This window comes from Cetorhinus maximus, chromosome 12 (genome assembly GCF_964194155.1).
Source record: "Cetorhinus maximus chromosome 12, sCetMax3.hap1.1, whole genome shotgun sequence".
Classification (NCBI taxonomy): domain Eukaryota; kingdom Metazoa; phylum Chordata; class Chondrichthyes; order Lamniformes; family Cetorhinidae; genus Cetorhinus; species Cetorhinus maximus.
The window spans coordinates 110,235,638-110,252,892 of NC_135890.1; the positions used below are offsets into that span (position 1 = coordinate 110,235,638).

Below are 17,255 nucleotides of genomic sequence, written 5' to 3' on the forward strand. Positions count from 1 at the left end.
GGCTGGGGGATGCACAGGCCTAGTGCCCATGTCGCCAAACACAGACTTATTCATGTGTATCCATTTGCATGAATTGGGGACTTCTACTTACGGTAGATGCCGAAGCTGAAAGAGGTCTTCGTCCATGGTGGTGCGGTGCAGATGCCGGATGTCCCGGTCTCATCGCTCAGCGAGTGGTAGCGAAGGGAATCGCCGTTTACATTCTCACTGGAATCAGGAGATTGGCAAAGAAACAACACCGAGACCGCGCCAGCTCCAGCTCCAGCATACACTCTACAGCGCCGGATAGCGGCTGTATTCAATAGCACAGCGCCAAACCTCAGCAAAGGGATTCAGCACCACAGGGCCGGACAGCGACGAACAGCAAAACGCTGGAAAGAGTACTGAGTTCAGCACCACAGCGGCGGACAGCGCCAGAGTTGATCAATTGGGCGCAGCAATGAAGCTCATCACCAAGGCTCCCAAGGTTACAGCATGACTCAGAGTGCAAAACCAAAACACGGACAGCGTTGGGATCCAGCACCACATGCAGAACTAATTAGAAAAATAATTCAACACTAATATTGTTGGAATCAAATCCATGTTTTCAGCACCAAAGGCAATGGGATCCAGTAACACCATTTCTAAAACCATTAACTTGTGACTCGATTTAGTACCAGTTAGATAATCCCCATTCGGTGCAATGTCCGAAGCACCAGATAGGGCCTAGATTGAGATTCACTTTAGGCAACGATAATTAGATCAATTTCCAGGTTAATGTTAGTATTCTCCATATTGAAGGAAAAAACTTGCATTATAGAACCTTACCACTTTTTTAAAAAATCATTTCTGAGATGTGGGCATAGCTGACAAAGTTGGCATTTATTGTCCATCCCTACTTATCCTGAAAAGCTGGTGGTGGACCATCTTCATGAATCTGTGATTGAAGGTGCTCTCATAAAGCTGTAAGGCAAAGAATTCCAGAATATTGATCCAGCAACAATGAAGGAATGATGATGTATCTCCAAGTCAGAATGATGTTTTAAAGTTGCTTCAGGGCATTCTGCAAACAGTATGTACTGCAGCATAGTATACTTACTGCAGGTGGAGGGGTTGGCATTTAGACTAGTGGATGAGGTGTTGATCAGGTGGGCTACTTTGCCTTGGTCAGTATCCTGTTGTTGCAGCTGTGCCCTTCCAAACATCAGAAGGCATTTCATCATATCCCAACGTGTTCCTTATGGATGGTGGAGAGGCTTTGGGGTTTCAGGGGGTCCCAGTTGCTGTAGAATGCTCTGCCTTTAACCTGAACTAGTATTCAAAGCCTTTGTTTGTCTGGTCCACTTGAGCTTTTGGTCAATGGTGTTGTTGATCGGGAACTTGGCCACGGTCAATCTCCTGTTGAGTGAACTGCTCTTAGCTAAAGTGGCAGTTGGTGTATCACAGTTGGGCTCAATGCCCATGGGCTGGGAAGGGTAAAATCAGTGCTAGCCACTGATCTGGCTGCAAGCATGTGTGCAAATGGACATTAGTTCAACACAGTATTAGTTTCAACTCATATTTGATTAATGCTCACTTGGATGTGGTATTGCACCCAGTACCAATGGAACAATTGATAGCATGAGGTTTGAAAGAAGGGGAAATAATTGGAGACAAGGAAAGTACCCAACGCAGTTAACAACAGCTATAGGAAAGATAAATCAAAGGCAGAAGGTGTAAGTAGATTCATAGAGGAAATGATCCTAGATTCCATAAAATACAAATGAGATCTAATGTTTCAGCTAATGTAACATCTCAAGCTGTTGTAAATGTGCTTACAAACAGAAAGAGATGCAATGGGGGAGATTCTGACACAGAAAATGGAAATTATTTCAGTTTTCAGACCAGGGAGGCATGTAGAGACTGGTGGAATTAACATACAAACATACAAGTTAGGAGCAGGAGTAGGCCATTCGGCTCCTCAAGCTTGCTCCACCATTCAATAAGATCATGGGTGATCTGATTGTGGCCTCAACTCCACATTCTACCTACCCAGATAACCTTTGATTCCCTTGTTAGTCAAGAATTTATCTACCTCTGCTTTTAAAATATTCAATGAGCTGGTGGAGAGAGCACCAAAGATTCACAACCATCTGAGAGAAAAAAATTCTTCTCATCTCTGTCTTAAATGGGAGATCTCTTATTTTTAAACTGTGTCCCCTAGATCTAGTCTCTCCCACAAGGGGAATCATCCTTTCAGCATCCACTCTGTCAAGCCCCCTCAGTATGTTTCAGTAAGGTCACCCCTGAATCTTCTAAACTCCAATGGATACAGGCCCAGCCTGCCCAAACTTTCCTCATAAGATAAGCCCCCCATCACACAGCAAACCATCTCTGAATGGTCCTTTGTTCAATAAGGAGACCAAAACTGCACACAGAACTCTAGATGTGGTCTCACCAATGCTCTGTACAACTGTAGCAAAAATCCCCTACTTTTATACCATTCCCCTTGCAATTATCAACAACATTCTATTTGTCTTCCTAATCACTTGTTGTAGCTGAGTAATAACTTTTTGTGATTCATGTCCCAGGACACTCAGATCCCTCTGTACCTCAGAATTCTGTCCCCATTTAAATAACATGCTGCTTTTCATTTCTTCCTGTCAAAGTGGAAAAGTTCACATTTTCCCACATTACACTCCATCTGCCAAATTTTTGCTCAGTCACTTCATCTATCTATGTCCCTTTGCAGACTCAATTTGCCCTCTTCACAATTTATTTTCCTACTACCTTTGTGTCATCAGCAAATTTAGCAACTATACATTTGATCCCTTCATCCAAGTCATTGATATAAATTGTAAATGAATGAGGCCCCACCACTGATCACTAGCATCCCACTCGTCATATCTTGCCAACCTAAAAATGTTTCCTGTAGCTAAATGATCTTCTAACCATGCTAATATGTTACCCTTTGCACCATGAGCTCTTATTTTGCATAGTATCTTTTGATGTGACACCTTGTTAAATGCTTTCTGGAAATCTAAGTCCAGCTCATCCACATTGTAAATGTATCCTCACTGCAATAATGATTAAAGAAGGGTACAATCCAAGTTTTGATAATGGGAAATGATAATGTGAATGCTGAGGGATGTTTTGTAAAGAAGAAGAAACCAGAGAGCATGGCCATAAAGAAATAAACCATGAGTTAACATGTCTTAAGTAATAATTTCTTCACATTCACATTCTGTCCTTATGGAACAGATTGTATCTTGATGAAAGAAGTATCACACCATTCATATTAGTCCTTGCTGCACACACTGTGGTTCATTCTTGCATAATAATAGTGAATGGGTTTTAGCAACAGTTTATACTTGTGCAACAGTGAAATACAACATATGCCGCAAATCTGAAATAAAAACAGAAAATGCTGCAAAAGCTCAACATGTCTGGCAGCATCTGTGGTGACAGAAACAGAGCTAATGTTTCAGGTATGTGACCTTTCATCAAAACTTTTCATCATGACATTCAAGGCTATGGGCCAAGTGTTGGTAAATGGGATTAGGTAGGTAGGTCAGGTGTTTCTCACTTGTCGGTGCAGACTCGATGGGCCAAAGGGCCTCTTCTGCACTGTGATTCTGTGATTCTGTGAAAACTGGGAAAATTTAGAAATATAAGAAGTTTTGAGCAAGTGAAAAGGGGGCGGGTGGGAAAAATAACTAAAAGAAAGGTCTGCAATAGGGTGGAAGACAGGAGAAATTAAATGACGGAAGGTTTCATGGTGCAAGGCCAAAGTGAGTGGTAATGGAACAAGTAAAGAAATAATAAATGTGTCTAGAGGAGGAGTGAATGGCAGGATCCTGATTAGCTACCATCCAAAGGCAAAGAAAATAATAGAGAAAGAAGAGAGGAAAAAACAAACCAGCAAAGAAAACAATGAAACATAACAATTATGGTCTCAAATTGTTGAACTCAATGTTGAGTCCAGAAGGCTGTGACGTACCCAGACAACAGATGAGACTCTGTTCCTTGAGCATTGAACTTCAGGGCATCCTGTAAATAGTATGCACTGCAGCATTGTATACTGCAGGTGGAGGGGGTAGACATTTAGACTAGTGGATGAGGTTGTGTTTAGATGGACTACTTTGTCTTGGTCAGTATCAAGATTATGGATGGTTGTTGCAGCTGCATCCTTCCAAACATCGGGAGGTATTTTATCACATCCCAACATGTCTCTTATGGATGGTGGAGAGGCTTTAGGGTTTCAATACTCTGCCTTTAACTTGTACCAGTATCCAAAGCCTTTGTTTGCCTCATCCACTTGAGCTTTAGGTCAATGGTGTTGATGGTTGCAGTAATGCAAATGAATGTCAAAGGAAGGTGGTTAAGCTCACTCATGTTGGTGATGGTCATTGCTGTACTGGACCAGCTTCGCTAGGAGCAAGCTAGATAAATCAGGCAAGTGGTTGATTTCCACAGAGAAGTGAATTGAGACCAAGGACAGAAATATCAGAGTGGGAGCAAGGCAGAGAATCAAAATGACAGGCAACTGGAAGTACAGGGTCATGCTTGTGAACTGAATGGAGGTGTTCTAAACTGATAGCTATATTACTCTTTTAACATAATAAAATGTCCCAGGGCATTCATTAGTTCTAAAACACTTTGAGATATCCAGAAGATAGGAGAAGGTAGTATACAAATGCAAATGCTATTTCTTTTACCTTTAGTAATGATATTGTCTAAGAAAGGCTAGAGCAACAGTGTCATGGGAACAGCATCATCCCCAAGTTCCCCTAGAAGTCACACATATTCTTCATCATTGCTAAGGCAATATTCCCTACTGAACACTACTTTGGGGGTACCGTTACCACAGGGACATCAGTGGTTCAAAAATAAATCCCATTACCATCTTCTCAAGTCAATTGAGGCTTAGCAGTAAATGCAGCCTTTCCAATTTGGCTACATCCCAAAAACAAATAAAAAACAACTGGAACCTGTCACACACACACACACACACACACACAAACGCACACACATGCACAGATACAATGAGATAATCATACAAAAAGTGAGATAGACATATACTCTCAGATATCTTCAGTGTCAGGCTATATTCCCATGTAGTCTGGGGCCAGTGCAGTTGGATGCAATGTATTTGTGAATCAATTAGTTGTATGACATTCATAACTTAAACATTTGTTTCAAATAGATTTTCAAAAGAAAATGTGATTTCTGTGGCTATGATCTATGCATTCTCAGCTTCAGCTTTAGCTCACTTGACAGCCATGCCGAGCTTGTGATTTGGTAAGCAGTTATACAGAGGTGTATATGTGCTACTACAATATGGCACACTCATCAACCTCTCCTATATCTATTTAAAAAGCTCAGCTAAATGTTTTCAGTAATACATTCACTCCAATATAATCTTTTTGTCCTATTGATTAGTATGTTATCTGTTGATTTAAAGAACTGTTGAGCAATCAAGACTAATTGCCATTTTCTGCACGGTTTCAATTCACTTCTCTGTGGAAATCAAAGAGAAACTTAACCACTGGCAAGGTCTCTTTCTTCTAATGCCAGAATTCTGGGATTGATGCTGGTGTGGCAAGAAGTAAAAAGGAGAAAAAATGGGGAATGGTGGAAATTAATGGACTATTTTTAAACAGCATGGATTAAGCTGTAGGGGACCAACTGGTTCAATAGATGGCGACATTATTCTGCTTAGCAGCAGAACTCAGTCCATTTGGTTCTCAACGAGTAGACACGAAGGTTTACTGACATTTCAAATGGGTTTACATAAGTAAAGACATTAATGCGACACTAATTGTAACTTCATCCTTAGATTATGAAAATATTTTAGAACAAGACTCATTCAAAGGACAAGAATACAGAATAACAATTTCTTAAAAATGTCATCTACTTTTTCTCCTGTCAATCTCCATCTCTGTTGGAATGTCCTCTGCTGTATTCTCTCCTTGAGTCTCCTGATTATAGAGATATTCAATTCTACTATAAAAACAAAATGGCATAGACGCTGGAGATCTGAAATAAAAGCAGAAAGTGCTGGAAAAATTCAGCAGGTCTGGCAGCATCTGTGGAAAGAGAAACAGAGTTAATGTTTCCAGCCCAATATAAGTCTTCCTCAGAACTGAAGAAGTTCTGAAGAAGAGTCATATTGGACTTGAAACGTTAACTCTGCTGCCAGACCTGCTGAGTTTTTCCAGCACTTTCTGTTTTTATTCCATTATATCTTGGAAGGAAAAGTTCCCCTGCATTAAGGTAAATCTTGTCCCTGCCCCTTGCATTGATCTCCAATCACAGTTCATTCCAAACTCATCCTCAACTAACATTCATGCTTCTCAGAGAGTGGTGAGAATGTGGAACTCGCTGCTAAATGAAGTGATCGAGACAAATATCAAAGAAGCATTTTAAGGGAAGTTAGATAATTACATGAAGGAGAAAGGTATAGCAGGATATGGTGATGGGATGAGATGAAGTAAGATGGGTGGAGACTTGTGTGGAACGTAAATACTGGCATAGATCTGTTGGGCTGAATGGCCTGATTCTCTTCCATAAATTATCTACAATTCTATGTAATTCTCTGCATACTTCCAGCTGGGATCATTGAATAGTGAATTCAGGGTGGATTCTCTCTCTAGTCGGAGGAGCTCAATGGTCACCTCCATTTTCAGAACAACAACAACTTATACCTATATAGGACCTTAAACGTAATAGAATGTCCCAAGGTACTTCACAGGAACATTACAAAACAAAGTGTAACACTGAGCCACATAAGGAGAATTAGGTCAGATGACCAAAGCTTGGTCAAAGAGGTAGGTTTTAAAGAGCATCTTAAAAGAGGAAAGCGAGGTAGAGAGGTGACGAAGTGCAGGGAAGCTATTGGTGCCTAGGTAGTTGAAGGCATGTCCACTATGGAGCATGGTGGAGCAGTTAAAACTGGGGATACGCAGGCGATCAGAATTAGAGGGGTGCAGAGATTTCAGAGAGTTGGGGCTGGAGGGGGTTACAAAGCTAGGGGGGGGTGAGGCCATGGAGGGATTTGAAAACAAGGGTGAGAATTTTAAAATCAAGACATTGCTTGACTGGTAACCAATGTAGGTCAGCAAGCACGAGGTTGATAGGGGAATGGGACTGGGTACATGTTTAGACACGAGCAGTAGAATTTTCAGATAGGAACAGGATAGTTTTCAAAACCAGAGTGCAGAACTGGCCTAATTTTATCATCAATCTGCCTACCACCATTTTGATTAGAGCCTTCAAATAGGCAGCCAAGATTTTTGCTGGGAACAATAAGCTCCATTATACAATGCAAACCTGATGCAATTTCCGGGTACCAATAGGCAGAGTGTTTGATAGTCACACTATGTTCCATAGTCCTCAATACAGAGTGACATAACCTTCAAGTGACTTCTGGAGGCCCACTCCAAAAATGCAGCAACTAGATTTTATTGTGGGGCTGGGAGCAGAGGTGAATTCTCAGAATTAGTTTTCCCCTCTTTAACCTAACTGGCTCAGGTTCTGCAGAGGAGCAGCTGGATTTCCCACACTCCCCATACCTCCCAGTGTTTGGGGAGCTCACCACGAATATGGCAATGAGGCCTGACCATCAAAGTGCCTCAGAACCCAACTGCTTTCATCAGGCCGGTGGTGGGTTCATTTCACCCACTTCTCACAGTGAAATGGGTCACATTGTAGACAGCCCCAAAATTACTGACAATAATTTTAGTGACTCATTGTTGCTCCACTGAGATCTGATAACAGCACAGGCCATGGATTGAACCTGAGGCCTACTGGCAGCCACTTATGAGAAAAACTCATTAAGCCATTGGAGCATTTAATTTTAATGTTTTCAACTGTCTGCTGATAGGTGTATAAGAACAGCTTATCATGATGGTGTATAAGAACAGCTTATCATGATGGATCATGTTCAGATTTTCTTTCCCTTTGGGAAGTTCATGAACTACATACAGTTCCCTCTCGCAAAACATATCACACCTGAGATTGGTAACTTAGCACATGAGGGCTTTTAAACATAAACCATTGTCCCATTATTATGTTGTGTTATGAATCAGAAATCTATGACACAAAATTTGCAGGGCATCAACAATCCATTGACCAACCATTGCAAGGATGCAATTTGTTAACAATCCTCAGTGCTTTGATGTAGTATCCAGCACATGAACTGTCTACAGTTCCTTGACAGTCTAATGCCATTTGGCTTTATGTATTTCCTAGATGTAAAAGCCTTGGCTAATACTGAATATAATTGCATTGAAGGCAGATATACTTGCATTGGAGGCACTACAGCAATGGTTCGCTAGATCGGTCCCTAGGATGAGAGGGTTGTCTTACAATGAAAGGCTGAGTAAATTGTGTCTATATTGTCTGGAGTTTAGAAGGATGAGAGGAGATCTCATTGAAACAAACAAGGTTCTGAAGGGGCTTAACAGGTTAGACACTGAGAAGTTATTTCCCCTGGCTGGGGAACCTAAAACACAGGGTCACAGTCTCAGCATAAGGATAAGCGGATGATCTTTTAGGACTGAGATGAGGAGAAAATTATTTACTCAAAGGCTTGTGATTGTTTGGAATTTTCTCTGCACCAGAGGATTGTGGATTGTGGATTGTGGATGCTCCATTAATAAATGTTAGGGGGAGGTGATGGCATAGTGATATTACCACTGGACTAGAAATGCTGAGGCTAATGCTCTGGGTTCAAATCCCACCATGGACAACTAATAGAATTTAAATTCAATAATAAAGCTGGAATATGAAGCTAGTTTCAGTAATGGTGACTATGAAAATATAGTTGATTGTCATAAAGACCCATCTGGTTCATTAATGTCCTTTAGGGAAGGAAATCTGCCACCCTTACTTGGTCTGGCCTACATGTGACCCCAGACCCATTGCAATGTGGTTGACTCTTAACTTCCCTCTGAAATGGTCTAGCAAGCCATTCAGTTCAAGGGTAATTAGGGATGGGCAACAAATGCTGGTCTTGCCAGTGATGCCCACACCCCATGAAAGAATAAAAAAAAGCTAAGGCTGGGATAGACAGAGTTTTAGTGTCTCAGGGAATCAAGGAACATGGAGAACAGGCAGGAAAGTGAAATTGAAGCCGAAGATCAGCATGATCGTACTGAATGACAGAGCAGGCTTGATGGGCCATATGGTCTACTCCTGCTCCTAATTCTTATGTCCTTATGTTGTTATGAATAATGCTTGGTCATCATCCATGAAACCCTTGGTCACACTTCTGTTACCCCCAGGCTTCATTTCCAAGGACCTTCTTGCTTGTTTCCTGAGCTCCACGTGCTCCAACATATCCAAACTCAGCTACTGACATCTACTCTAGCATTAATTTCTGCTCACCCATCACCCACCTTGTCAATCTCAAATGGCTTCCTGTTCCCCAATGCATTGAACTCAATACTTTCATCCTCATTTACAGATATCTCCCTGGCCTTGTCCGGTTTCACCTCTGCAAACGCCAATCCTCCACCTTTGGCCTCCACTATCCCAATGCTCCATCATTGATAGTAGAACCTTCAGTCATTTGAGTCCAATTTTGGAACAGATTTACTCAACCCTATGACCTTGCTAAGTTCCCTGACTACCTTTAGGGGCCTTCTTAAAGCTTACTCCATTAATCAAATTTTCAGTCATGTCTTCTAACTTTTGTTACTGGTCGGCAAACATGTCTTTTTGATGAAATGCAGAAGGGGTGAAACTGGACATGGGCCAGGAAGCAAAACCATTGGCTTTGAGGGACTGGAATTTATGGGGGGGCGTGTATTGCTTGCCCCCCACCATTTAAAAAGTCAGTCGCAAACTGACCTACTTTAAAAAAGGCTGCCCCACAGCTATTATACACTGCAGGTGGCCTTAACATGCTCAGCTTGGGACTTCTGTCCATCATTGGAAGGAAGTCCCGCCCTTGAGAGCTGCTGGCCAATCTCATTGGCCGGCAGCACTTGCAGTCTCAGCAGAACTCAGTAGTGGGTGCTGCTGGGACTGCAATTGGTCCAGTGAAGAAGACAACATGGTTATCAAACTAAGGTAAGGCTGGACTTTTGGGTGGGGTGGAATCAGGCACCCTAGGGAAGTCTGGGAGGGGGGGGCGGAGTGTCGGATTTTGAAGGTCGGGAGTGGAGGGGAGGCACAAGGGTGGGTGCCATCTTGGGAGGCGTGACCCCGATGTGCATAGGGAACCCCCCAAAAAGAGGTACTACCCCTTCCTTCCCACCTTTTCACCAGAGTTGGCGCAAAAGCAGCCTGCCCGCTCTTGTCTGCCTTCCACTGCCAGCTATATTATGGTGGCAGAGGCGGAATTAGGCCCTTAACTGCCCCTTTATTGGGAAGTTAAGGGTCTCAGTAGGCCTAAAGGTGGGAATAGCAGGAGCCTTACCCTCTTACCGTATAAAAGGGAACAGTTCAAGAGTGGGAAGAAAGGCTGGGGATGGGGGGAGGCTGTAAAATCCAGCCCAGTAAAACTGAATATCAAGTGTGGTGACTGTTTTGCATCCCTGCCCATGACCTATTTATGTGTTTAAGGTGCTATGTAAATGCAAGTTATGGGTATTGGGGGGATACCAATTTTGAGGTTTCACAAAGAAGTACGGAAGAATGAACATCATAGTTATTTTTATAAGTCAGCTGCTCTTGTGCAGTCTTTTGAAAGTTACTGACTATGAAGTTTTGTTGTGTCACTCTCTCTTTTGTCAAACATTTTATTTGAAGTTTTGACTTGTAACAGAAAAAAACTCTATTGTTCACATGTTTTTAATTGAAACTGGTCACGCAGCATAATCCTTCCATCCAGATCAATATAAGGCTGTAAAAGTGTTTGCTTCATTTCCCCTCTTTCACCTATGCAAAAGACTCTAACTTTATAAATAACTAGGTACAGTCAAATTTGCTGAATAGGCATAGGGGCAGCAATTCATTTACACGTGGTCCCAATCCCTCCAACATCGATGTATCACTGTGGTCATATACTATCTATAGTATAAGATGCACTGCACCATCTCATCAAGTTACATCACCTTCCAGCCCCATGACCTCTATGATTGAGATGGACAAAACCAGCAATATTATGGAAACATCATCATTTCCAAGACAAACAGTACCCTGCCATGAGCATACATCATCATTCTATCATGTTTGGTGGACAGAATTCTGCAATTGTCTATTTAACTCCTTTGTGGAAATACCACCACCAGCACATGGACTCCACTGGTTCAAGAAAGTCCACTAACACTACCTCAGGGTATCTAAGGATGGGTTATATATGCAGCCTCATCTGTATTTTTCACATCCTGGAGAACATAACAGAAGTTATTATTAAAGAGAAAGCTTGCTATTTCATTGACACCTCTAACCTCAAAGCTTATTCTCTCTCCATCAAAGCATTACTTGTCTCTTGATTGTATTGACACTTTGGTCATTGCTCTTCTCTTGATCCACTAAGCACCAAAAATTCAAACATTCATCATCTTTCTTCCTTTCCTTGTCCTCATTATGTTGAAAAAAAATCATCACACTGTCTCTTTCTCATCCTTTCCTAAGACATCATACCTAAAGAATTCCCTATCTTCTGCAATCTTTCCTTCCTGGCGTAATCTGCAGGTTTTTGGAGTCCAATGTTTGCATTACTTAACTAATACTTCTTGGTTTACCTCACCTTCCCTTCTGCTCTTTTCAAACTTGATGATGCCCTCAGCCTTTCCAATAGATTTCTCAATTTAAAAACCGCTGCCCTAAAGGATTCATAAGTATCATCGGACATTTGGTTATTACTAATCATAGCAATGTCCTGTCTGGATGTAAAAATCTGTCCTTTTCCTTTTGCCAATTTGCAGAGAGCTTGTGGTAACACGTTTTGGGAGGAAAAGTGAGAAATGGAATATACGTTGAATGGAAAGACACTGAAGGGTGTGAATCAACCGGTATGTAATTCTCTGAAGACATGAGCTGAGATAGTTATAGGTCCATAAAAGAATATTGGGTTCATATATAAAGGCATCAAGTACAATTAATGGTATTTTTTTTACAAAACATAGGTTAGACCACAGTTTAGGCAATAGAAAGGAGACTCAAATCTATGGCCTATACAATGGATTCACCTGGACTAGGGAAGTGAAATCATATTTATGAGGAGAGACTTGAGATTCCAGGGTTCTTTCCACTGGAGCAGAGGAAACAAAGAGGCGATTTAGTAGTGGTTTATAAAATTATTAGGGATTTTGCTTGAGTGAACATGGAAAGATTATTTCCCATGGTTGAAATTTAGTGACAAGTTTCCTACACTAGTGCATCACATGATCACCAGTTCTTTAGCATGTGGGGCAGTAAGAGACTTTCAAAATGTACCAATTAATCATTCTGTAATAAATCAGAGTGAGTATATAGAAACAATTCAATAAACAATGTCCCAGAAATCACCGGAAAAATAATGGTGGGTTCATGACTGCTGTTATGAATTTTTTTTCTTTATTCTTTCACAGGGTGTGGACCTCACTGGCATGGCCAGCATTTGTTGCCCATCCCTTATTGAACTTAGAAGCTTCTTAGGCCATTTAAGAGGCCAGTTAAGAGTCAACCACATAGCTGTGGATCTGGAGTCACATGTGGGCCAGACCAGGCAAGGACAGAAGATTGCTTTCCCTAAAGGACATTAGTGAACCAGATGAGTTTTTACAACAATCAAAGATAGCTTCACGATCACCATTACCCATTACTGATCTAGCTTTATATTCCAGATTTGTTAACTGAATTCAAGGCCTGAGTTTTTCTCTTGTCGGGCGCGTGTGATCGGCGTGCCCGGAAGCGAATGCGAAACGCGCTTCCACCTGCAATCGGTCCCTGACCGTGACCTTACGTTGGCTGGCCAATTAACAGCCAGCCAGTGTGAAACATGCCCAGAGAAAGGCTCAGCACTGCCATTGGGGGCGGGAAGAGGGTGGGCACCAACGTCACCACGGGTGCTGGTGAACACTTCCACTGAGCTCCCTGAAAGCAGACAGCTGCCTCAGGGAGCTGCAGACCTCCAAACAATAAAATAAAGCACAAAAATGCTGCAAAAATTGTCCCTGCTGCACAATCAAGCAGACCTCATTAAAAAAGAAGTCCCTAGATATTTATTTTTATGTTAAATCTTAATGGAGATTTCATCCTGCCCTTGGATGAGGTTTCATCAAAAATGTAAAGCCCGTCTGGCCTGTCCACCAACTGTAAGGTTGGAGGGACCATAAAAATGCGCTGACAATTGGGCAGTTAATGGGCTTAATTGTCAGTGGGTGCTTTTCCAACTTTTGCCCGTGCCTGCCGAGCAAAATATCACGTGAGTGCACGTTGACGTCGGAATGCTCACCCAACATCATCTCACACGGTTTCATACCTGCCACAAGATGTAAAGTTCTGGCCCAAATTCCACTAGCTGTCATGATGGGATTTGAACCCATATCCCCAGTATTTTACCCTAGGTCTCTGGATTACTAGTCCAGCAACATTACTACTATGCCACCATCTCCCCATTGCATTAAAGCCCAGCAATCTGCAGCAAGGAAGAGATATGTAGTGACTTGCAAATTGCCACAAATTGCTGGATGAGTTGTCCTGCTCTGCTGTTAGCTTTGCAAAAATGGGAACTCATCATCAAACTGTCCACCAGTGTCAAGAAATTGCTGGGTTTGTGCATAAATACAAATGAATCTTGCCTCAGATATTAAACGCTGGCACTTCATGTCATAAAGACCCTGTTAATGATTTTTAGTCCTGACATAAAACTCATTTTTGGAGACCAGAAAGGAAACTATGCACTCTCTCTCCTGGAGGTGTTTTTAAAAAAATTCTTACTTTTCATTTCTGCCTCTTTTTTTCTCTCTCTCTCTCTCTTAATCCAATCTTTCTTCCCCTCTCTATTTCTCTCTCTGGATCTAATTTGATCCTAATTCACTGTATTTTCTTCTCCGTTGTTCACTCTGTTTCTTTCTCTATCTTTAAATTTCATTGGTTAAGGAGGTAAGACACTTGGACCCAACATTCTGGAGATCACAGATGCTGTATTAAGTTAGTTGCACCATTATCAAATCATATTTCCAGCAATTTGCAGCACAGAAGTAATACTATCTGAAGGGTGAGGAAAAAATTCCAATTCAAGGCACTTGCCACAAAATTCCATCTTGTATCTCTAGCTCTAGCAATTTCTAGGGCAATAACTTTAAAATAACAACTATTGACTTAACTATAATAATAGTTATGCCAGGACCAGACTTTGAAGTAATTATATTATTCCTGATGTGAACCTGCCTGGATTCATGTACAATGCAGGGTCAATATATAACTATGAAGTCTGCACACCTCAAACAGAAGCTTGTACAGCTTGAGAGTCATTCTGCAACATTTCAGAGGGAGAAAAGCTTTTGAGCAGCAATTACAGAGGTTGTTTAGAGTGGAGAATCTGGTGAGGGAGGCAAGTTGACCATCGGCAGACAGGGCAGGAATCAACAGGGGCGAGTAGAAAGAGAATCGTCTGTGGAGTTGGATTTGTCTTATATTTTTACCAATTTAGGTTGCAGTTCATAGACCATTGAACGTTATAGTAAAGGAGGAGGCCATGTGCTAACTCTCTGAAAGAGCAGTCATGCTTGGTCCCGCACCCACACGTTTTATCCATAACCCTGTAAGTCCCTCGTCCTCAAATACCTGTCCAAATCCCTTTTAAAATTATTTATGGTATCAGCTTCAGGTAGAGCATTCCCGATCCTGACAAATCTCTGAATGGAAATATTTCTCCTCATCTCCCCTCTTGATTTTTTACCAATAGTTTCAAATCTATGTCCTCTGGCATTGACCCACTCACAAGAGAGAATAGTTTTTTTCCTAACAGCTCTATGAAAACTTTTCATCATCTTGAAAATCTCTGTGAGGTCACCTCCTAACTCTCTCTGTTCCAAGAAGAACAATCCCAACTTTTCTAACCTCCTATTATCCTTAGTAACATCCTTGGAAACCTCCTCTGTTCCCGTTCTAAAGGCTTTGCATCTTTCCAAGTGAGGTGCCCAGAATTGTCCATTATACTCCAGTTGAGCCCTAACCAGTGATTTATAAAGTTCTAGCATGATCTTGTTGCTTTTACATCTATTCCTCTATTTATAACCCAACTAGCCCATGGAGGGTTTTAACCGCCTTATTAGCTTATCCTGCCACCTTTAAGGATTTGTGCATATGGACACCAAGGTCCCTTTGCTCATCTACATTTTTCAAAATCATGCCATTTCACATTTCTCAGTATTGAACCCCATTTGCAATGTTTCTGTTCCTTTCACCATCCTGTCTATATCACCCTGAAGCTTACAACAAACGTTATTGGGATCTACAGTTTTGTCAAGTTTTGTGAACAAGAAGAGTGACACAGTTGGAGTGACTACAAAGCTCAAGGGGAAGTGGTTACACACAGGTGAAAAAATACAGGTAGTAAGAATAGGTGAGTGATTGTAGGGGGTTCTGTAGTCGTGGGGTGTGTAGGGATTGGGGGGTGGTTGTGGATAGCTTCTTTTGTAGCTGTGATCCAAATGGTATGTTGTTTCCCATGTATCAAAGTTTGGGGCATTGTAGAGTGAATACAAATGGTTCTGGAATGGGAAGACATAGAAATATAAAAAAACTTATGGCACAGAAGGAGGCCACATGGCCCATCATGTCTGTGGCATGCATGTAGCTCGAGGTCATGGTTCATGTGTAAGCCAATCACAAAGCTAAGAGTCGTTTGAAGTTTTACAAAGCAATTTCAAGATGATAAATTCTAGATTAAGGAGCAGAACGTCCAGGGATCCTTGGGTTATCCCCAGGAGAGAAAGATTAGGATTGTTTCTTTCTGGTTTAGATGTTGTCTAATCCTTCCAGTAGGGAGCTTCTGTGGCTTGGAGTTATATCTCCTTCTGAATTAACTCCTTGTTGATTTCTATCTTCCTTAGACCTGACTGTTTTGTATTCTAAGTTCCTTTCTAGAAAGCTGGTTTCTTTAATCTCTTGAGCTGACTGTTGGTTAAATTCTGTTTGTAAGACAGCTTCTTTAGTCTGGAGTACTTACTCCTTTTGTTTAATGTCTGTTTATGAAGCAGCTTCTTTAGCCTGGAGCTCTTGTATCAGCACAAAATCAGCCATATTCCTCGCCTGGGCCATGTAAGCCCTTATTAATTTCTCATCACATAGTACAGCAGCGCCACAGCAAAGGCTGCAATCACAAGCTTATTAGCTTTGCTTTTCATCTGACAACCCTTTTCATTGACTCCTGCTGTCACATTATTCCTCCAGCTGTGCATTTATTAACTACTATTGATTTTTTAAGGTGCAGACCTTTTGTTTGGACCAAGTTAGCTCACATAACATCAAATGAAGCTTTTCATCCTGCAGGATTGACATTGAATTTGTTCAGTTATTCTACTGCCCTTATTTCAGCACCTATTCTGTTGCTTGTTTAGACCCGAGGGCCATAATACAACTCTTAAGTTTCTAAACTGTTGTGGAACCTCCACCTTTTTGTCACAGGGTTAACTAAATAGTGCCTTTTTAATGCTTAATGTTACATACCTCCTGCCTTAGTTAACACTTCAACATACTGACAAATGTGAAAAATGTGTTTAAAATTGTACAAACACTGCGCTGTTTGATTCTTTCACAAAAGTTAAGTTCATTCTGTTGTATATGTAATGCATTTATCATCAGAATTGCTCTGATGGAAGGTCATCGACCTGAAATGTTAACTTTGTCTCTCTAGCTCCGCAGATGCTACCTGACCTGCTGAATACTCCCAGCATTTTCTATTTTTATTCCAGATTCTCAGCAACTGCAATATTTTGCTTTTGTAATACATTTGAACATTTGCCCAGATCTGATTGCACTTCTGAATATTTCATCAGATCAATCCAATCTCCTCTAGCCTGTAACCTCTCTTTCGCAGAGACTTGCTGCCTGCCTGAGGATTGTTGGCAACCTTCTGCCTTAGGCCTAGAAATTTAAACAGTGCAGATCTACCTCAGGGAGCTGATTTCAAACGAATTATCTAAATTTGATTCAAGCAGTTGGACATTAAATTACACCACAGTCTGCGTCAATAGAAAGCTAAAGCCACTTTGGTTGCAAACTGCACAGTAAAATAAACCCTTACATCTTCTTGTAAGAAGATTTCTAGCCTGAGATGAAGATAACATTTTTGTTATCCACCATGATTCATGAATAGTTATCCTGTGATTGATGATATCAATGAATTGCAACAC

General features: G+C 41.4%; 1 protein-coding gene across 1 annotated transcript in view; it reads right to left on the reverse strand.

Annotated features, from left to right (window-relative positions):
• The window catches only part of svopa (SV2 related protein a), a 60,196-nt gene extending 59,976 nt beyond the window's left edge, over positions 1-220 (reverse strand). The window contains exon 1 of the mRNA XM_078554413.1: positions 92-220. Within this exon, the coding sequence (XP_078410539.1) occupies positions 92-126 (35 nt within the window). The 5' untranslated portion in view covers positions 127-220. The remainder of the gene's footprint in view (positions 1-91) is intronic.
• Between the last annotated feature and the right edge of the window lie 17,035 nt (positions 221-17,255).